At 42.4% G+C, this 23625-nt stretch overlaps 1 protein-coding gene across 1 annotated transcript; it reads right to left on the bottom strand.

Moving 5' to 3' along the window:
- Nucleotides 1-371: 371 nt before the first annotated feature.
- LOC307047048 (tubulin beta-1 chain-like) lies at nt 372-23625 on the bottom strand. The gene is made up of 7 exons (XM_079693762.1): nt 23467-23625; nt 23160-23268; nt 2694-2804; nt 2263-2507; nt 1848-2170; nt 1130-1474; nt 372-1025 (listed from the first exon to the last, which is right to left on the bottom strand). The coding sequence occupies exons 1-7, from the start codon at nt 23521-23523 to the stop codon at nt 878-880; spliced, it is 1338 nt and encodes a 445-aa protein (XP_079549888.1). The 5' UTR covers nt 23524-23625; the 3' UTR covers nt 372-877.

The raw sequence follows: 23625 nt of genomic DNA, 5'->3' as shown, positions 1-23625 counted from the left end.
GGTAGTAAGTTCGAGTCCCACTAGAGTCAGCATGTCGTTGTGTCCCTGGGCGAGACACTTCACCCCAAATTGCTCCTGTGGGGATTGCCCACAGTACTGAATGTATGCAAGTCACTTTGGATTGAAACGTCCAACAAATGACATGTAATGTAATTACCATCATACATATATATTGAGAAACGGTCTCACTATTTAAACATGCCAAGTGATTATTTAGTTTCTCAACACGACTAACAGGATATTTTTTGTCCTGAGTGGCAGAAATGGGCTTCCATACAGGTTATATTAAGTTAATAAATAAGAGCACTACATAATTTCAGTGAATAAAACATTGGTCATAGTTCAGTTCAGCCAAAAGTAACAACTCAATGTAGCATCAAATCATAATTATTTTATTCAAATCCATCTTCACATTTTATGTTATTACATCCCAGTACACGCACACTAGGAATATTTGAACAATGAATGAAACGATTTATAGCTTTCGGTGTAAGCTGTTTAGCAAAATAATTCAACACCATATCGAACGGCATTAGTCAAGTTCAGCGATAAGTGCTTTGAACTGTTCAGTTACGTTCTATTTTATAACAAATAAACCTTGAAAAACAGAAAACACAAGATAAAAACATTCATATCCAAAGCAGGAAGGAAGAAAAAAAATGAGAAAAAAACAATAACAATTTATGAAAAAAGGAAAGATGGACAAGAACTGCTATCACTGTGCGACATTCAGAGGAATTACTGTGGGATTCTTTAAAACAGTAGTTGTATTGATTAAAAGCCAATTGTCAATAATTCTACAATGATGCGTTTCTAGCATACGGTCCGAGCCCCCAACTAACTGTCGCATAGGGGGAGACAACGTTGGGCTGAGCGTCTAGGCCAGGTCCTCTTCGCCTTCGTCTTCAAACTCGCCCTCCTCTTCAGCGGTGGCGTCCTGGTACTGCTGGTACTCAGACACCAGGTCGTTCATGTTGCTCTCAGCCTCTGTGAACTCCATCTCATCCATGCCCTCGCCGGTGTACCTGAAACAAGGAAATGTTACTTAAATGCATATAACTTTGACTCTTTCCTGACATTTATTGTCCAAACGATTAATCTTGAAATACGTAAACCCTCCATCACTCACCAGTGGAGGAAGGCCTTGCGGCGGAACATGGCGGTGAACTGCTCTGAGATGCGCTTGAACAGCTCCTGGATGGCCGTGCTGTTGCCGATGAAGGTGGCGGCCATCTTGAGGCCCCGTGGAGGAATGTCGCAGACGGCAGTCTTCACGTTGTTTGGGATCCACTCAACAAAGTAGCTGCTGTTCTTGTTCTGCACGTTCAGCATCTGCTCGTCCACTTCCTTCATGGACATGGGGCCTCTGAAGATGGCGGCTACCGTGAGGTAGCGGCCATGGCGCGGGTCGCAGGCTGCCATCATGTTCTTGGAGTCGAACATCTGCTGGGTGAGCTCAGGAACCGTCAACGACCTGTAGGAAGAACGACCATCAGTAAGTGTTAATTTTAAATGGTGTCAATCCATTCAAAAAAGTAATTGCCTAAATCGCGTTTAAAATACTAGCATATATACACATGTATTTTAGGGGGTTGCAAAAATGTCCGTTAATTGTATTAAAAAAATATATGACTATTTCAAATTGTGAGTCCATTTGCTGTTGACACATTGTAAAAGCCCCCGCAGCGGGACAATTGAAGGATATGTGATCATTACAGCAATTCAATATTTTTGTTCTATTTGCTGAAACAAGAGAACGCTTATGAAATTGAATTGTACCAGAGTATAATGTAAAAATGATGTAATGACAGTCAAAATACAGCTTGAGGGTCCGACAGTCTCTCTACCTGTACTGCTGGCTGCCTCGGCTGGTCAGGGGGGCGAAGCCGGGCATGAAGAAGTGCAGTCTGGGGAAGGGCACCATGTTGACGGCCAGTTTCCTCAGATCAGCATTGAGCTGGCCGGGGAAGCGCAGACAGGTGGTCACCCCGCTCATGGTGGCTGAAACGAGGTGGTTGAGGTCTCCGTAGGATGGCGTGGTGAGCTTCAGCGTGCGGAAGCAGATGTCATACAGCGCCTCATTATCAATGCAGAAGGTCTCATCTGTGTTCTCCACCAGCTGGTGGACCGAGAGGGTGGCGTTGTATGGCTCCACCACTGTGTCTGAAACCTGGAGTGAGAGGAGGAAGAGGGAGCAGCATTAAAGCAGAAGCAAGATGAGGTAATGGTTAATGTTGGAGTATTTTGGTGTATTATAAGCACCTTAGGCGAAGGCACCACGCTGAAAGTGTTCATGATGCGGTCTGGAAACTCTTCTCGGATTTTGCTGATGAGCAGCGTGCCCATGCCTGAACCGGTCCCTCCACCCAGGGAGTGTGTGAGCTGGAAGCCCTGCAGGCAGTCGCAGCCCTCCGCCTCCTTCCTCACCACATCCAGGACCGAGTCCACCAGCTCGGCTCCCTCAGTGTAGTGACCTTTAGCCCAGTTATTACCAGCTCCGCTCTGGCCTATGTCACATGCAAACACACAAGTCTATAACATGTGGCAACACGTCCTAAATCTACAAAAAAGGATGTCTTTGTTATAATTGCAAACACAATTTAATGTCAGTGAGCAGTTCTAAAGTTCTACTCTCCCAACAAAATCCAACTTTATCAACCCAAGTTAAAACAAGAATTGTTTTACATCCTTACCAAAGACAAAGTTGTCTGGTCTAAAGATCTGGCCAAAGGGACCGGACCTCACTGAGTCCATGGTGCCAGGCTCCAAGTCCACCAGCACTGCCCGGGGGACATACTTTCCACCTGGTGATCCAAACACAAAGAAACAAATTATTCCGTATTGTTTTATTTAAGTTAAAGGGGACCTATCATGCAAAATGCACTTTTTGATGTCTTTTATACATAAATGTGTCCCCTGTGTGTCAGGGAACTCACGCAGCGTCAGAAAATAAAACCCTCTCTCTTTTCCTCTGTACCCAATCTCTAAAAACGGGGGTACAACGGAGCGGATCCAGATTTGCGTCCGATATAACGTAATATCGGAAATGTAGGCTGGCTTTACACCCACGAACCTATCAGAAACGTTGATATCAGAAACAATGCCCGATTGTTTTGGACGTAATATGGTCAGTGTTTACATTAGCATCGCTAACACTCAGAGCTAACCTGTACGGCACAGAGCATGTGTGTGAAGAAGCAGGAAATAAAAAGGGAACTCACCGGCAAGAGACAAAGCCTTTGAGCTCCATAATGTTTTAGAAATAATCCTTGATAATCCATGATATGGCGTTTCATCAAGGCAGTATTCCCTTTAGACAGTAGCTGCATCGTGAGCTCAGCCCCCTCCTTTAAAAAAAAAAAGCTTTATAGAGTGACGAATAGGGATGGGTATCGTTAAGGTTTTAACGGTACTACTACTTTTATCGATACCGCTTATCGGTCCGGTCTTTTAACGTTACTTTTATCGGTTCTTTTGGAGAAAAAAATAAGGTAAACTAACTAAACAAATTGTGAACAAAACTAACAAAATAAATAACTCAGTTTCCTCTAATCATTAACCCATGTTTGTATAATGTAGTTAACTCCGTGTGTTGCTGCTAGCATACATACCTGACGTGGAAACGTTACTTGTGGATGGTGCTACAGAGCTACTAGAAAGACAGTCGAACCCGATGCATTTCTCCGTCTGAATGTGGTTCACTTTTGCTAAATGTTTCAACAAATTGCTCGTGTTACCGCCCTTACATGCTTAAACCCTTATTGCACTTTAGACGGGTAAAGTTTAACCACACCTCGGAGCGCGTTCTCTCCGCCGTCTCCTCCGTGTGTGTGTTGCTGCATGTAGCAGCTGCCTGTGTGTAAACTGCCCCGCCCCCTCGCAAGCAGGCGGGGAAGAGAGATCAAAAATACAAAAAATAATCATAGAAGCATTTTTGCAGTCTTTTTGCATGTTAGAAACGGGAGTTGGCGACACTAAAACTGCAATATGTTTGTGTAGCAATAAAACATATAACATATTTTGTACATGTCTCCAGTACCGATAAAAAGACAGCTAACGTCGGAGCTTAACGGTACCACGGTCTTCAATAATTCAGCCCCGGGGCCCGTTTAACACCGGGGCTCGGTACCCATCCCTAGTGGCGAAGTCACGCCCATCTACTTTCGGTCCATGGGACCTTATTTTGGAAAAATGGAGAGAAAACTTATCTTTCAATCCCGTTAGAATTTTGTCACGAATTAAACATTTTTGTCAATCTTAAATCATTTCCATGTCAAAAAAGTCAGTTTGTCGTAAAACTGTTGAAATATAAGACTATGAAAAATACGCAACTACAAAGACTACAAATCCCAGAGTTGTGTAAGTGATGTCATAACTGATGTCACAATTGTTTTCCTCCGCTAAATATAAGAGACAGATAAGATAACTTTAACAAGATGCCTGTGTGCTTAGTACCAGGTTGTTATCATACCAGCAATGGGTCTTGCTCGTTCTTTCGATTCCCTTCTGATGAAAGGACCAGGAATGGCTGGATCAAGTTAGCTATTTAGCTAGTAGCAAGGACGTTAGTTAGCATTACAGTCTTAGCCTTGTCATTTTTATTAGCCTTAATATGAAGTGACATTAAGTAACCCAAAATGTTAAACAGTAAGAGTAGTAGTCATAATTCGTGAACCCTTTGAAGAGTACTGTCACACACTGATCATTCTATAATACACCAATTACGCCCGGGGGAGAAATGCTAACGTTACATTAGCACCCGCGATCTGTTCTACTTCATGCTATCTGCACAAATGGTTGACATTAAACATTAAAAAGACCAGAGAGTTCAGAGAGAATCAAAGGAAGGCAGGCAGGCAAGCAGCTTTGCATGACATTCTTCTGGACGTGTTTCATTGTGGTGATAGTGAGGGTAGTCAATCGCTTTGTTGACAAGACAGTAGTGACGGCCATCTTGGTGACGTGTGTTGTTGTGAGAGTCTGCGAGACCAGAGATGTAGTTCATTAAGCGTTTCACACAAAAAAATGTGTTACTACACAGTTTTACGACACATTTGTATTTTTTTGACTTGCAAAATTATCTTTTAAATTGACAAACATCATATTTGTAATTCGTGGCACAATTCAATTGGGATCGAAAGATAATCTTTCTCTCTCCATTGACTTCAATACATAATTGTTTCCAAAATAAGGTCCCATGGAGCTCCCCTGGAAAGGGAGGGACTTCGCCACTCGCACTCTTGAAACAGGAAGTGAAATGGAGGGATATGAGGCATGGCTACAATGGGTGATCTGTTTGGTATTTTGAGCAAAACAATTCATAGACATGTTTTTTTATATATTTGTAGGCTATATATCTGAGACCTATGCTATTGCCTAAAAATAGCATGATAAGCATTATTTTTATTTTATCGCTGCATTATGACTCAAGCAAACCCCTGTTCGTCTTCATGTTAAGTTTAATAACATACTTTGCCTATGAAATCATGAGCATACACAGCAAAAAGCACATTGTAAGCTAAATTATATAATTTAAAAGAAATGTGTGGGCATGTTAATACAGTCCAGTGTTCTTACAGCAGACAGTTACACCTAATAACAGAATAAAAACGAAGTTACTCGCTAATTCTTGTATATTATAATACGTTAAAGGCGCAGGGCTCGACATTAAGGACTGCCCGATGGCCCGGGGCCATCTAGTATTTAGCTCGGGCAATGAAGCCTCACCTGCTGGTTGCCCGATCGGACAATCTATTATGCCAGTATCATGCAGCTCGAGGATCCAGTAATGAGTGACCCGACAGTAAAACTAAACATATCTATAACTAGTTTAGGTAGTTTGAGAGGTAATTAAAATAGCTACGTTTGATATTCTAACCTGAAGTGTGTGTTTTGTCCGCTCACCGCTGCATGTGATCATGCAGAGCTGCGTGTCGCCTCGTCAGCAGCAGCTGATCTCTCTCTCCCGTCAGATTAGACTTCACTCGCGTTTATGTCCATATCGATCAGATCTAGCTAGTTCTAGCTAATGATATGACTACCTGCTTATTAAAAGACACCTAAACAATAAGTGTCGCTATGCAACTAGGTGAGGCCACAAAGTATAGCGCAGCATTATGCATTTGTTTCCTGATTTGTTTACATGCCCACCGGAACCCCGAGGCAATACCAACAGATCAACGCACGATCAACCCACACAGGACATCTCTTTCTCCACATTAAGTGTTAGACATTAGAATTGACTATTCTTGTCTGTCACATACTCTTCTTGTCTGTCATATAAGTGGCGCAACTGAAGCGGTATTGCGCTAAAGGGAAATTATTTTGACGGAAGAGATTTAGATTTGCCGGCTAACGGGAACTCTGACGTCGCCATTTTGTGTGCTTCGCGGATGCGCTCCGCTCCTCTCGACTGCTGCTTGGTCAGTTTCCGGATGAGGAGGCATTCATCCGACCAACTTACAGTAGATAACATTACAAACATTTTTAACAGGGGCCATAATAGTGTAAATAATGTTTGTTTTGGCAGTTACAACTGAAAGTAATGTTTTCTACTTGTTTACATCTGGGAAGGCATTTGCCTTCATCAGATGAAAAGTGTCTTGACCAACAACTTAAGTATTTCTTATAGCTATGCAGGGCATGCAAGCGGGCAAACACAAACAAGAACAAACAAACAAGTGAAATGAAGGATAAAATTGAAATTGTACAATATAATATTGTGGTGGTTCATCTTATAATTCAGTCTAGAGCAGCGGTTTTCAAAGTGTAAGGCGCGCCTCCCCTGGGGGGGCGCCAGAGAGCTTCAGGGGAGGCGCAGCGTGAGACACAAAAGAACGAGAAAAAGACGAGTAAAGTGACACTTGCCCACTTGTGGCTGTCTGTGGAGACCGAGTTCCCCCACCTCGCCAAAACGGCTGTAAAAGTGCTCATTCCCTTCACCTCCACCTACCCGTGTGAGTGCAGGTTTTCCGCATTGACTTTGATCAAAAGCAAGTACCGGTAAAGGCTGCAGCCAGAGTATGATCTGCGTTTATTCCTGTGTGCATCAAAGACGCAGACTCATTGTTCCCACTAAAGTAGGGGTGAGTGTAATAAGGAGGCGAAGTTGACGTTCAGTATGTTGCCGGGAGCATATAAGGATTTATCCACCATGTTGAAAATGTTAAAAAAATATATATGTCTTGAGAACACGGCGTGCGGAAATATACGGGTCGTGCTGCAGCTAGATGTGCCTGTCCTCTGTAAGAAGGTGTCGGCGATTGACATGCAAGGAAGAACGGCTGTCCACAGGCTGTTCCAACTTTAACAACTGTATTAACTTCCAGGGTATTGAATTGAACATGCAATTGTAATTGGGTGTGTGGTATATTTTCATGCACGGACACGCATGTTCCACAACACACAAACTGAACAACACTCAATTTTCTGATCGCTACCAGTGTCCTTGCGATCTTGTTATAATAACAAGTGCACGTTACTGATGCAATATGGTTGAGACCATTCGGGCTTATTCTAAAGGGGTGCAAGGAATAGCCCAAGTAGTGGGGGAGTTTTATACAATATGTTTAAAACATAAAAATAAAAAGGTTTTAAAAAGTTATTCTTTAATGTTTTAAGGAGGTGACGCTACTCAGCCAATCAAATCGGTGCAGTCAGCACTATAGATTCAAACACACACACACACACACACAGAGACGATACAAGAGGAGAGAAACAGTCGGAGTAATTTCAAATGGCGGAAGGTAGACAGCGAAAACAGAGCATTTAAATTACATTTTCACTTACTGGACCTCTTTGAAATACAATTGAATACCCCTGCATTATATTAACAACAACAATAATAATAATAATAATAATAACAGCAATAATAATTGGGAGGGGGGGCGCGGCTGTTCTTATGTTCTCTGAGGGGAGGCTCACCTACCCACACTTGGAAAACCCCTGGTCTAGAGAATGCACCAGACAGCATCTACAGTAAGACCTGCAAACATCTACATTTTCTAGGGGGAGGCCTTCGTGCCATTTCGTCCGCGCGCATTTTTCAGGGCAATCTCTATTGGGCTCAGGGCCATCTGTAAATTAGCTTAGATGGCCCACAGGTTGTTGACTTGTTGCCGTATCCTGAAAACGGTGGAGCCAGGGCCGGCTCTAGGCGAGATTTTTGCAAATAAAACAAATTGCTCAGATTTAGAAATATTTAATACCGACTGCTTAAAGTTCCCATGTCATGCTTTTCCGGTTATTACCCGTCCCCTTGTGTGTTATGAAGGTTTTTATGCATGTAAATGGTCTGCAGATTCAAAACCCTCAAAGTACACCCTGTAGCGAGTAAAACTCTAACACAGAAAATACCTCCCCAAAACACCTCGTTGGAGATACGTCACTGTCCATTGAACCAAATGGACCAATCCGTGGAGCCGTTACGTTACGTCCGCGGAGCCGTTACGTTAAGCCCCCGCTGATTGGTCCACATTGACCAATCCACGGACTTCCTCACACATACACTCAGTGCAGGCAGCTCTGCTGATCTCTCCTCCCTGGCTGCAGGCTGATAGACAGTTGGGATCGCGGCGAAATTCTCTCTGCAGACCCATTCTCACAGCGTTTATCAACCTTTTTCTTACTCAATATCAAGCCACACTTATTGTTTTTACTTCGGCTGTGACTTTGTGTGTGCTTAGGGTGAGTTTGGCTGTGTTTCGCTGTCGCTAAACAAGGAAACCACACCTCCACGGAGCTCAGCGCGATTCACAACGTCCCGACCAATCAGAGCACACTGGGCTCACAGAGAGGGTGGGGACTGCAGCTATTGGAGCTACAACGAGCCGTTAAAAAGGTAGATATGCCAGCGATTATTCGTTACAGTCTCCATAATCGAAAATTATTTTTAAAATTCGATTTTATTTATATATTCTTTTATTATTATTTATGCTTTTTTTTTTCTGGCTTAGTTTCAACCAAAATATAGACTAATGCTAATAATAGTATTAATAATTGTAAATGGCCATTGGTCACACCACCAGTTTGTTTTACTGTAAACTTGGAGGAAGCCAGCAGCGCAGGCTGCTGCACTCTGCGCAGCTACACACCGCCCCCCCCGTCACACGTGCGATTGATTTATGGGAGTGAGAACACAACTAAAGTTGAACAAAGGAAAAAAGAGTTCCTCGTGGAATTACTTCAAACTGACAAGTGCAAATTAGGTCAAATGCAAGAGGTTTTTTTTTTTACTCTCCGGGGGGGGGGGGGGACTACTTTGAACTACTTCTGGATATCTTTTGGCTGCTTGTGGGACACAAGTATCCATCCCTCTCAGGGTTTTATCAACGTGCTTTTACCGTTTCCAACCTCCTACTTGTGCGAGCTGGCGGTTTACTCACTCGCATATCATGTGAAAAACAAGACCCGCCCCCGGCTGTCAGTGGAGCAGGACCTCCGTGTTGCACTATCCACTATCCCCCCATGCATAAAGAGACTCTGCTCCCAAAAGCAGGCACATGTGTCACACTAACATGTGCCTATCATAGTTTTATTTTAGTTTTGCTCTTTAAAATGATTGGTCTGTTATAATTAGGGGTGCTCCGATCGATCGGTCGATACTCACTCTACCGATTGATCAGTGCTATCTAAACATGCAGATCGCGAGAGCCGATCGCATGACGTAAAATACATGACACTTTTCTCTGTGCGCGGCAAAACAAGCTCGCCAAAATGGCTTCACCGCTCTGGCATTATTTTAGGGTGTCCGAAAAAGACAGTAAAATAGCGGTATGCAACGAGTGTGAAGCAGAAATCCTGCAGCTCCACCCGCTGTGATGGACCGATGAGCGGAGCGAAACACACAAGAGTTAGACCTAACACACTTAGCTATTTTATCTACCTCTGGAACAAGCTAAACTAGTTATACATATATTTATTCTTCACTGTCGGGTCACTCATTACTGGATCAGTGAGCTGCATGAGATACTGAAAGGCTGTCAGGAGAGGGAGAGAGGAAAAGAGAGCGCTTCCGCTCATTTCTCCCGTGTTATTATCCAAAGTGAATGTAAACTTGAATAATGTACATCATTTGAATGTAATAACAAGTTTATTGTTGTTTGTGGAAGCTCCAGTGAATGAGCCCCATTAACTGAGTTTTAAATATCACTTTAAATGGAAGATTTAAAGTGATGTTTAAATCTTCCATTTAGGCCCCGCCCACTCGATCGGATCTGCCGATACTGATTCCGGCGATCGCCCCCAAAATTGGGGATCGGAGCATCCCTAGTTATAATTATTATTAATTTTAAGTTATCATAGGCCTACCTCTTTTGAAATCCAAATGTAAAATAATAACTCAAAAGGAGTCGTTTTTAGTATTTGCTACATTTCCCCACAAACAAACTAAGTGTGCAATCCAATGAATGTTAATCTAACTGGGTTTTGATAGATAACATACCTCTTTCTCTTCTCTGAATTATTTTATGTCTATTGTGCACTCAAATCAATATCAATCTAACTATTGTTCGTGTTTATACATTTTAAGAATGAAGTTGAACTTTTTTGAGAATGACTTCTTATTTTATTTAATGTATTTGGGTCTACAACAGATGATACAAATGTTTATGTCAGTAAATGTGTACCAACAGAGGCAGGGGTGTTTGTGATAACAACGGGGACAACGTAGATTCCTTGCGTCTCTCCATGCTTCCCTGGTGGGATGGACCAAACCAAGCGGCAAACTCTGGGGCAGAGCTGGGACGCCAATAAGGAAGTGCCACAAACTGCAGTTCATCTATTGGCCGATAGGCGATGACTGCAGAAAGGAGGAATTTCTATAGACCCCCCATGTTAAAATCAGTGATGCAAACACAGGTATGGTGAAAACAGAGAGGACTATTCGAAGCAGGAAAAAAAACAGCGTAATATACCATCTGACAAAGGCCTGTGCTATAATGCTTCAATGAACTGGCTATTCTTTATAATATACTCAGATCAATAGAGAAAATGATGTTAAGTTATAAATCATGGGTTTTTATTATTATTTACAGCAGGGGTGGGGAACCTTTTTCCTTTCAATTTTTACAACATCCTCCGAGGGCCGTACAAATTATTGAACTCAACCTCTGCTTAAAAAAACTAAAATCACAGCCAATTAATTTGGCCTTTCTTTCATGCTGTGCAAAGAAAAAGCAACCTCTTAATCCAGAGATCTTACCATGACTCGCGCATGCATGCATGCACGGTGTGGCATGACCACCAAAACCGAAAGATATGGACACAAGATGTGTGCAAATGTATTTAGTATCCATGTCAACATGATTTAAGTGGGGGGGACCTAACCTTCTCTAGGGAGGTCCGGGGGCATGCTCCCCCGGAAAGATTTGTTTTTAAATATTGAAGTTAAAAGCATCAATCTGGTGCACTTTGAGAGCAACATGAGGAGATCTATGGATACATCTCAACACCCATATGAAACAGAACTGTAAGCAGATTTTTCTTTTTGGATATTTTACAAATCACTCCCCTTTCAAACTCTATTCTTGTTATTTTTAACAACTTTTTTTTACTGTCATATAGTATTTTATACCTGTTTTTCATTTAGTCTAATGTCTCATTAATAATTATAATGATCATATCAAGGTGTGCCTTAACCTCACTGAGCTGAGGTTATTTGAGCCTCTCAGGAGAGCTCTCTTCCACCTGGTTGTAGAAAAGCTCTTTAAATTCGTTAGCATAGCTAGCTAACCAGATGCTAATAACAACAGATCGCCACTGTGCTTACAACTAAAGACACAGCCACGCAAACACTGCGGCATGTGTACGGCTCCTTATGGGTACTGCAATATTTTAAGAGCTGGAGCGGCGTTCCGGTGCTCTCCGTAAGCACTCTAGTCTAGTCTAAAGTCTACACTCCTTTCAGACGTGAAGACACGTTATGCTCGTGTTGTGTTCAAGGAACCTATCCTTGGCCAGGAAAAACAGGCACTCGCTTGTTTAATTATTTCGCGATCTAGATTTCTTCTTCTTCTTTTTTGAAGTGAGAAGTTGTCCGTCAGTCGGACGGACTAACGGACGGACTGACGGACGGACTGACGGACAAGAGTAGTCAATTCTAATGTGTAACACTTAATGTGGAGAAAGAGATGTGCTGTATGGGTTGATTGTGCGTTGATCTGTTGCTAATGCCTCGGGGTTCTGGTGGGCATGTAAACAAATGCATAATGCTGCGCTATACTTTGTGGCCTCACCCAGTTGCATTGTTTAGGTCAGGGTGTCTTTTAATAAGCAGGTAGTCATATCATTAGCTAAAACTAGCTGGATCTGATCGATATGGACATAAACGCGAGTGAAGTCTAATCTGACGGGAGAGAGAGATCAGCTGCTGCTGACGAGTCGACACGCAGCTCTGCATGATCACATGCAGCGGTGAGCGGAACAAAAACAGACACTTCAGGTTAGAATATCACACTTAGCTATTTTAATTACGACTCAAACTACCTAAACTAGTTATAGATATGTTTAGGTCACTCATTACTGCATCCGCGAGCTGCATGATACTGGTATAATAGATTGCCCGATCGGGCAACCAGTAGGGGTGTGCAATTTAATCGATCCTGCGATATACAGGACTGTCTCAGAAAATTTGAATATTGTGATAAAGTTCTTTATTTTCTGTAATGCAATTAAAAAAACAAAAATGTCATACATTCTGGATTCATTACAAATCAACTGAAATATTGCAAGCCTTTTATTATTTTAATATTGCTGATTATGGCATACAGCTTAAGAAAACTCAAAAATCCTATCTCAAAAAATTAGAATAGTTCCTCAGACCAAGTAAAAAAAAAAGATTTATAACAGCAAAACACAATCAAACATTTGAAAATGTCCATTAATGCACTCAGTACTTGGTTGGGAATCCTTTTGCACGGATTACTGCATCAATGCGGCGTGGCATGGAGGCAATCAGCCTGTGGCATTGCTGAGGTGTTATGGATGCCCAGGATGCTTCAATAGCGGCCTTTAGCTCATTAGCATTGTTGGGTCTGGTGTCTTTCAGCTTCTTCTTCACAATACCCCACATATTCTCTATGGGGTTCAGGTCAGGGGAATTTGCAGGCCAATCGAGGACAGTAATGCCATGGTCAGTACACCAGTTACTGGTGGTTTTGGCACTGTGGGCAGGTGCCAGATCATGCTGGAAAATGAATTCCTCATCTCCATAGAGCTTTTCAGCAGACGGAAGCATGTAGTGCTCTAAAATCTCTTGGTACACAGCTGCATTTACTCTGGGCTTGATGAAACACAGTGGACCAACACCAGCAGCTGACATGGCTCCCCAAACCATCGCTGACTGTGGGAACATCACACTGGATTTCAAGCAACTTGGATTTTGCTCCTCTCCAGCCTTTCTCCAGACTCTGGCGCCTTGACTTCCAAATGAAATACAAAACTTGCTTTCGTCTGAAAAGAGGACTTTGGACCACTGTGCAACTGTCCAGTGCTTCTTTTCCTTAGCCCAAGTCAGACGCCTCTTCCGTTGTCTTGAGTTCAGAAGTGGCTTGACCATGGGAATACGGCTATTGTAGCCCATTTCCCGGACACGTCTGTGAACAGTGACTTTTGATACCTGGACTCCAGCTTCAGTCCACTGTCTTTGAAGCTCCCCCAAATTCTGGAAGCGACTCTTCTTCACAATGCTGTTAAGGCTGCGGTCATCTCTCTTGGTTGTGCAGCGTTTCCTGCCACATTTCCCCCTTCCAACAGACTTTTTGTGGATGTGCTTTGAAACTGCACTCTGTGAACAGCTTGCTCTTTGAGAAATTTCTTTTTGTGTCTTACCCTCCTGATGGAGGGTGTCAATGACGGTCCTCTGGACAGCAGTCAGATCAGCAGTCTTCCCCATACTTGTGATTTAGTTTACTGAACCAAGCTGAGTGTTTTTCAAGGCTCAGGAAACCCTTGCAGGTGTTTCGAGTTAATTAGACGATTCAAGTGATTCGTTGAACACCCTACTAGTATACTTTTTCATGATATTCTAATATTTAGAGATAGGATATTTGAGTTTTCTTAAGCTGTATGCCATAATCAGCAATATTAAAATAATAAAAGGCTTGCAATATTTCAGTTGATTTGTAATGAATCCAGAATGTATGAAATTTTTTTTTTTTTTTTTTTTTTTTTTTTTTAAATTGCATTACAGAAAATAAAGAACTTTATCACAATATTCTAATTTTCTGAGACAGTCCTGTATATCGATATTTTGTTTCCCGAGAAAGTATCGATATTTCAGCCGCGGGTATCGATACATTAACTCCCATTCAAATCCCCCGTGTTCCGCCTGGCACTCTGCTCGCTGTCCATTCCCCCCCGTTCGCTTTGCATGAAGAGCGGTTACGTCAGCCAGCCGAGCCGCTAGTGTCGCTGTAGAGCATTTCTAGATACACAGACGCCGGTGTCTTCTTCTCGCAGTGAGTGCGAAGCGGTTCAGGAGAATGGCGGCAAACATTAACCACACTGGAGAGGGTCTTCTCTACCGCCGGAGATATCGGCCCAATCCCAAACCACTCCCTCGACGGAGTGAACTCCGTCTGTAGCCACACTCGCAGCTCAACGAGGCTCCCTCCTGTCAGATGGAGGGAGTAAATACAGCAGCAAGCTTTGGGACGGCCTCCCCTCTCTCCGGCAGAAATTGAAAATGCCGTAACTGTATGTAACAACGGTTTCAAATCAACATCTCTTAGACAAAAAGTTTAAATTAATAACTCAAATAAAACTCCTAACATCTTTCATTGTGTTTCAAAGCTCTTTTAGTTTTAAACCTGATGTTTATAAGCTTCTTAGTTTTTCCAACGGTCTGTAAATATACACAACTTTATAATAAAATGCATACATTTACCTTTTTCTAGACTAAACACAGGTATGATCCTAACTTAAAACATATGAGGTTATCATGAGGTTGTTAACATCGCAGTTTATCAGTGGATGTTTGCTGGAACTACTTGTTAACAGCTTGACAGCAGCGGACATACACAGCGCGACTCCGGTCAGGTAGAGACCGGTCTCAAGTCAGCACCGCTGCAGACTCGCTGTTTGAGGGCTTGATAGCCCACTCCCCCTCCACACCGCTCCACACTCGTAGGCGGACCCTCCGCGTGAACACGCAAACGGAGGGGTAGGGTGTAGGGGGCGGTTTGGGAATGGGCCATCGTCACTGCTCAGAGAAGTGCACTTCTCCCAGACCACGTTGATCAGATTATATTCCTGAACAAAAATCTGAAGAGAATGTAGATGCAGTTATGTAGAGAGGAGCCTTTCTGTTTAGTGTTTTTGACTTAAATGTTACTCCTTTGGACTTGAATTATTGGCAGGTACATTTTACATTAAATGTTGTTCTTAGTGACTTGAATTATTGGCTACCTCATATTCTGTGTTAAGCTAAAAATGCTGTAAAAGAATCTGTTCAGAACAGGCCACCTGCTGCACCTTTTAATTCTCCATTGTCCATTGTGATACTGCACTTTATGTACTTACGTAAAGGCTTGTAAACTACAGTTGGCACTGTTTCAATAAATGAAACAAATTTTCTCACCACATCTTTTGAGTCATTTTGTCCAGCATTTGCAAGCTGTAGACTCTCTGTCTAGTCAGAGCCATATATTGTATAATTGATGCTTTCAGTTTTCAGTTGAATTAATTCAATCCAAGTCAATGGAACACTCACAAGATGTCACCAAAATCACACTGTCCCTTTAAAATCTTTCAGAAAATGATGTAAGTGTATCGAATTATATCGAATCGTATCGTTGGCTGAATATCGTGATATATATCATATCGTGAGCTCAATATCGTGTATCGTATCGTATCGTGAGATTAGTGTATCGTTACAGCCCTAGCAACCAGCAGGTGAGGCTTCATGGCCCGAGCTAAATACTAGATGGCCCCGGGCCATCGGGCAGCCCTTAATGTCGAGCCCTGCACACACACAAAGCCGTGGCAGCATATCACTCCCACCCTCATCCACCTACACTGGTTGCCGGTCAAGTCCCGCATATCCTACAAAGTCCTCCTCCTCACCTACAAGTCCCTCCATGCCCTTGCCCCCCAGTACCTATCGGACATCCTTCACCCACATGCCCCACCCCGGAACCTGCGGTCCTCACTCTGGCCTTCTTAACACCCCCCGCACCAAACTACGAACCTTCGGGGACAGAGCCTTCAGTGTGGCAGCCCCCACCCTCTGGAACGCTCTCCCTGCAGAGATTCGCAACATCCCCACTCGACGCCTTCAAAAGGGCCCTCAAGTCCCATCTGTTTGCCAAGGCTTTCGGCCCCTAAATCGATCTGTTGTTTTGCCTGTCTGACTTTTTGTTTTGTTATGTTTGTTTTTTGCCCTATTACTTGTAAAGCGACCTTGGGTCCCTTGAAAGGCACTATATAAATCCAAGCTATTATTATTAAATACCAGACAATTAAAATGTCGTGCTGTGCGGTTGAATATACCAACAGAACTTCCAAGAAGTCTAAAATGACAATATTATACATGTTAGCAGGTGTTTGTGTGCTTGTTAGCTTAGCTTGTTATATAGCTTATAAGCCAGCTAAGGACGTAACCACACACACACACACACACACACACACACACACACACACACACACACACACACACACACACACACACACACACACACACACACACACACACACACACACACACACACACACACACACACACACACACACACACACACACACACACACACACACACACACACACACACACACACACACACACACACACACACACACACACACACACACACACACACACACACACACACACACACACACACACACACACACACACACACACACACACACACACACACACACACACACACACACACACACACACACACACACACACACACACACACACACACACACAAGGGATGGGAATTTGAAAGCAAATGTATATTCGAATATTCGACCCCCCAAAAAACGGTTAACCGAAATGTACATATCCTATATAAAAAAAAATTGGGTAAATAAAATAATAAATAAAATAAATATAAATTATAAAATTTATTTTCAAAAAGTTTTTTTCCAATAACTTTTGGAAATAAATAATTACATATTCAAATAAGTATAGAAACCAAGTCGAATTTTTCAAATGTATTGAACTGGTGATCACAGTTTGACAACTATAGCCAGGCCTACAGCTTTCATGTGCGGAGGCGATTCACAATCAGGCCAGCTGTAGAGAAGACCCTCTCACCTGGAATGGAGGTTGCGGGTATAGCAAGGTATAATATGTATATAAAGTTTAATTTGGCATAGTTTGCACTCTATACCGCACTCACTAACCTGGTCGAAATATTTCCACACATTATTCCTTTTTGACGCCATTTCTGTTGTGTAGGACCCTTCTTAGAGTGTAAATAATTACCGGACTATGACTGGTAAAATATGTTGAATACCGGCAAAACTAAATCTCTCCTGTCAAAATGTCATTGTACTTTGCCGCCACACACAGTTGCCAAGCAGCCCTTTTTATTGTTTAGGCTGGCCACTCATGTGTCGCAAGTGACAGGGGGCGGGGGAGCACGCTCATGAACTGTTAGCGCTGGAACCTTGCAACGGCTGCGGAGCGCATTTGCAACGCATTTGGGCATAAGATGAGGTTTGAGTTTGCGTGATCTGCGTGTAGAGAGGGGCAGCAGCCATATCATTAGCTAGAACTAGCTAGATCTGATGGATTTGAACATAAAAGCGAGTGAAGTATATAACCGGACGCGAAAGAGAGAGAGAGAGAGAGATCAGCACCTGCAGCTCTGCCCGCTGTGAGGGACCGGTGAGCGGAGCAAAACACACCTTTAGACGTCACCTAACACATTTAGCTATGGCACTGCCGTATACATTGAATTATTCAATTTGATAATATGTAATCAACTTCGGCATCCCTCCCCAAAAAATAAAAATAACTTCTCATATTCGTTCCCATCTCTAATATATATATACAGTGTTTCCCCTAGGATGGAGTCATAGCAGCGGGGCTAAGGCACGTGGGCCCAGCATAACTGGAATTTTTTAGTGTGTGCGCCCCGCCAATTTGTTTCTATGTCTCAGCCATGTGTCAGCACAAGAAAGGCCCTTGAGGCCTAGTACCAGGGCCGGTTCTACACAATTTGCTGCCCTAGGTGAGATTTTAGGCGACATTTTATTTGTAAAGAATAAATGAAAAATCTCTACAAAAGACAAAAACACTGCAAAAACAGACACTTATTGACATAGGTAATAGACGTCAAAATGGCTTCAAATGTATTCAGTATTGTATGAACATGTTTGAATTGGGGGGTGGACGTCACATCCTCTAGGGGGGTCCGGGGTATGCCCCCCCGGGAATATTTTTTTGTGAACATTTCACAGTAAAATGCTTCAATCTGGTGCACTTTGAGCACACAATTACTAGAGACCTGATCTAGGGGGTACAACTCTAAAACGCCCATATGAAAAAGATCAGTTTACATTTTAATAATCAAATAAGTATCTGAACATAACCAATAACCTACCATAGCCAATAACAAATAAATGTAGCTTATTTTATTTTTGTTGTTCATTCATATCTTATTCTACCTAGTTAACATTTATTTATGCATATTTTTGTATCTCTCCAACTTTAAACGATATTTTTGGTTAAGTATACATTGGAATGATTTCAAACTTGTTTTTATTCATCCTAATAATTATAAAAGGAGTGCCTTGGAAATATGTGTTTACATAATTTGTGGTCAAAATGTTTGAGACCCACTGAGATAACTTAGACTAAAATTAACTATCTAAATACTCAGAGTCCTTAACCTCACTGAGCCTCTCAGTCTGACAGGAGAGCTCTCCTCCACCCTGGTTGTAGAAACATCTACTTCTTATATCCGTTAGCGCAGCTAGCAACAGATTCTAATAACAACAGCGCCGGTACCGGTGCGCCCTCTCCCTTGCTCGCTCTCTCGCTACCACGCTCGCACTTTGGCTGTGAGCTGCGGGCGCCTGATAAGCCAACATCCCCAACTTTCATCACTTAAAGCGCCCACCGTACAGGGCAAATTAAACGTGTAACCGGGGTGAAAAGGGTGTTACATTGACTTAATTATGAATGTTGTTACATCAAGGCCGAACATTTGGATGAGCGCCAACGGTCAAAAATGTTTTTTCCCTCCCAGAGCTACCAGCGCAGCGCCCCCCAGATCTGGCGCCCTAGGCGACCGCCTGTGTTGCCTATTCCAGTAACACAAATACTACAAATCTACATAAACAATCAAAAATGAAAAAGGGTCACCACTTATTATTATTAGCCGGAGTCCGGCTTTATAACTGGAGATCAAGGAATGCAGCGAAACGCGGACTTGGTTCGCCTGCAGCCCACTGTAGTATTAGCTAAATAAATTATGTTGAACAAGGCTTATTAAGTGAGCATGAGTATGTGAGGATGTGAGCATGTTAGCCTAGCTTGGTAGCTTCAGCTAGATCGGGAGCTTGGAGCCCCGCCTTGTGCTTCAGCAGCAGGTCCCGCCTCGGCCCTTATTTGGATCAGGCTGGATACAGCGTTTCCCCTACCATTGTCTTGACGGGGCGCTGCGCCCTGCCAACGGAGCCCCGCGCCCTGCCTGAAATTCAAAGTGTTTTTTTTGTTGTTTTTTTTTATTTAAAAAAAGAAAAAAATATATAGCACCAAATTGCAACTGAAGTAATCTATCTGCGGTCACTTTTCACATGAACATGTGCTCTTTTATTCAATAAACTAAACACCTTTGTTATTCATCCATTGTATGTGCATGTTTCAGTGTCCACTGCTTTGCGTATTTACATTCTGCCTCCGCTCTGTTTCTGAAGGGCGGGGCTCCGCTTCTCCCCCCCCCCCCACACACACACACACACACACACACACACACACACAATCAGAGACAAGAGCGGAGGAAAGGAGGAGAATAACAAAGTGTAAAAAAGTCAAAACAAATCTGCATTATTGCCCCTTGCTATATATATATGAGAGAGAGAGCTTTATAAATAAATAAATAAATAAATAAATAAATAAATATGAGCACACATTATCTCACAAGCAAATGCGGTGCGGTGCGGTGCCCTCACAAATAGAGTCAAATTCTGTGGGAAACACTGACCTGAATCTCCCGCCCCGGACACACAAGCAGCGGTTTGATTGGCTAGAGCAGGGGTGGGGAACCTCAGACCCGCGAGATAATTTGGTACGGCCCTCGAGGTAGTTTATAAACACACGCAAAAAAAAAGAAAAAAGAGAAATCTAGACCGCAAAAAAGTTAAACAAGCAAGTGCCTGTTTTTCCTAGTCAAGGTCAGGGTCCTTGAACACAACACGAGCCTAACGTGTCATCACGTGGTATATGTCTCGGCTGATAGGGGTGCAGTTCTGACGGAGAGCACCAGAACGCCACTCCCAAAAATTGCAGTACCCATAAGGAGCCGTACACATGCCGCTGTTTTTGCGTGGCTGTGACTTTAGTTGAAAGCCCAGTGGCAATCTGTTCATCTGTCATACATAACTTTGTTGTTATTAGCATCTGGTTAGCTAGCTATGCTAACAAATATAAGAAGCCTTTTCTACAACCAGTGAGGTAAAGGCACATCTTTATATGATCATTATAAGAAAATAAGAGAATAAAGTAAACAGGTATAAAATACTATATGCAGGGTTCCTGCAGGTTTCGCCAACTCAAATTTAAGACTTTTTAAGACCTTTTTAAGACCACTTTGAATAGAATTTAAGACCTATTTCACGGCAAGAAAGTATGAAGGAAAATTGCTATGAAAGAAGAAATACGTCCCATAATTACTTACAAAGTAAATGAATTCATGTTCAACATAAAAACAATGACTGAACATAACAGCACAGAACTGTGCCAAAAAGTGTGTGTGTCTCTGTGTGCGTGTTAGGGCTGTGCAATTAATCATATTTTAAAATCGCAATTACAATTTTGACCTGCCACAATTACAAAAACAACATAATCGAAAAAAATTATTATTTAGCTTTGCTAGGTTGTGACAGTGCACTACAACACATTTGATCTAATTCATTTTAGTCTCATTTATTTGTATTTATCATATTTATTTATGTTTAGTAGCTTGTGGAAGTGCGCTCCAAAACATTGGTTGATCTTGTTTATTGGTGTTTATTATTTTGATATTATTTATTTAAATATGTAAGTTATTTAATTTAGTATTGGTTTTTCAGTTGAATTATACATTCAGGGTAGTCAACAGTTAAAAAGATACTGTTCAAATTATTTAATAATCGTGATATCAATTATTGACCAAATATAATCGTGATTATGATTTTTGCCATAATCGAGCAGCCCTAGTGTGTGTGTGTGTGTGTGTGTGTGTGTGTGTGTGTGTGTGTGTGTGTGTGTGTGTGTGTGTGTGTGTGTGTGTGTGTGTGTGTGTGTGTGAGAGAGAGAGTAACAATAGCTATATTCAGAGCTCTGCTGCCTTGGCTACAATCTTTCATTGTTGCTGTTGTATGATTGGTGTTTAACTACTGTATTTAGCATCACCTCCACTTTTAGGGTTGACGACGTAGACCCAAACGTCGCTGGAGGTCCCCCGGTGTTGTTGCGGGAGCTGCTGCACTAGCTAACGCTGCACTAGCTAACGCTACATTAGCAAAACACACGCTAATTTCTTTTGCAAAAGGTGCAGCGGGCTTCAAACACGTTCCCCTCCACTGGTTTCAACCAAGCACTAAATTAGAAGTTTTCCAACCAAATACGGTTGAACTTACACTTCCCCATATTTTATTTGTAAGTAGATTCGAAGAGACATGAGTTTCTGACTGCCGCTAGCTGAAGCTTGGTTGCTAGGTTACTAGCTGGGTGTTCTCCGATAAGGGGCCGGGGGAAACAAAGTCAGTGATTACTGGTTCCATGTTGATTTATTTCAATAGAAAGTGTTGGGGGGAACTGAAAGGCTATTACCGTACTGGTTACTTTGCAGCCCGGACATTTTCTCCAAACCACATTTTAGACGCGATCGCAACACAGAAGTACCTCTCAAATCCCATCATTTTTAAGACCTTCTAAATCATATTTAAGACCTTTCTTATTTTTTTGGTCATATTTAAGACCTTTTTAAGGCCTTAAATTCAGATTATCAAATTTAAGACCCCGCGGGAAACCTTTTTATGACAGTAAAAGTTGTTATTAATAAACAAGAATACAGTTTGAAAGGAGTGATTTGTAAAATATCCATAAAGAAAAATAAATATCTGCTTACAGTTCTGTTTCATATGGATGTTGAGAGATGTATCCATAGATCTCCTAATTTTGCTCTCAAAGTGCACCAGATTGATGCTTTTAACTTTAACATTCACCACTCAAATCATGTTCACATGTATAGGAAACTAAATAAATTTGCAGTTGCACACATCTTGTGTCCATATCTTTCTGTTTTGGTGGTCATGCCACAACCGTGCACGTGAATGCATACGCGAGTCATGGTAAGATATCTGGATTAAGAGGTTGTTTTTTGCACAGCATGAAAGAAAGGCGAAATGAATGGGCTGTGATTTTAGTATTTTTAAGCAGAGGTCAATCATTTGCACGGCCCTCGGAGGATGTTGAAACAATTGAAATGGCCCTTGAGAGGAAAAAGGTTCCCCACCACTGGGCTATAGCTTGTACTAGCATATGATTCGATTGGCTGACGCTTCCGTCGAAGCTTCAAAGGTTGAACATTGCTCAACTTTTGCAGCGAGCACCGCGAGAAAAGCTACACTTTGATCCCACAATGCAGTTCGGCGAAGCATGACGTCACCCCATTCAAAGTGAATGGGCAGAAGCGTTGAAGCTTCAACGCACGCCGCTGTGTGGACGGGCCGTTACAGCGCCCATCGTACAGGGAAAATGAAAAGTATAACCGGGGTGAAAAGAGTGTTTAATTTACTTAATTATGATTGTTGTTACATCAAGGCCGAAAATTAGAATGAGCAACACCGGTCAAAAATGTTTTTCCCCCTCCCAGAGCTGCCAGCGCAGCGCCCCATCCCCAGATCTGGCGCCCTAGGCGAACATCTTTAACGCCAATGCTAAGGACCGGCCCTGGGCGGAGCTACCAAAGGTAGCTATGTGCTAAAGCAAAACTAACCTGAAGCCTCGTTGTAATACACGTTGATGCGATCCAGCTGCAGGTCGCTGTCGCCGTGGTATGACCCGGTTGGGTCGATGCCATGTTCGTCGCTTATGACTTCCCAAAACTAGAAGAGAATAAAACACAACGGTCAAATGACCTGATACATAGCATGACTTAGCTTTCTAAGTATGTAGCTATCGTTAGCATTTTTGCTAAGTACGCTAACCGGCCGCCCGCTAACCGGCCCGCCCAAACTAAATGCAACATCCATGCATTTTATGAATGAGTTAATAATTCACTTTTACATATAAACTATAATTACCTTGGCACCAATCTGATTTCCACACTGGCCTGCCTGGAGGTGCACAATTTCCCTCATTTTGGTTGAATTAAAAAATTCCAAACGACCGAAAAAGACAAAGGCGTTACTCTGTAGTGAGTGATCCAGCTAGGAACTAACCGGAAAGGCGGGAGTGTTGCA

This window comes from Notothenia rossii, assembly GCF_949606895.1.
Source record: "Notothenia rossii genome assembly, chromosome: 7".
In the NCBI taxonomy this organism is placed as follows: Eukaryota; Metazoa; Chordata; class Actinopteri; order Perciformes; family Nototheniidae; genus Notothenia; species Notothenia rossii.
Note: the sequence above shows the minus strand (reverse complement) of the source record. Positions and strands in the feature narration are given on the sequence as shown.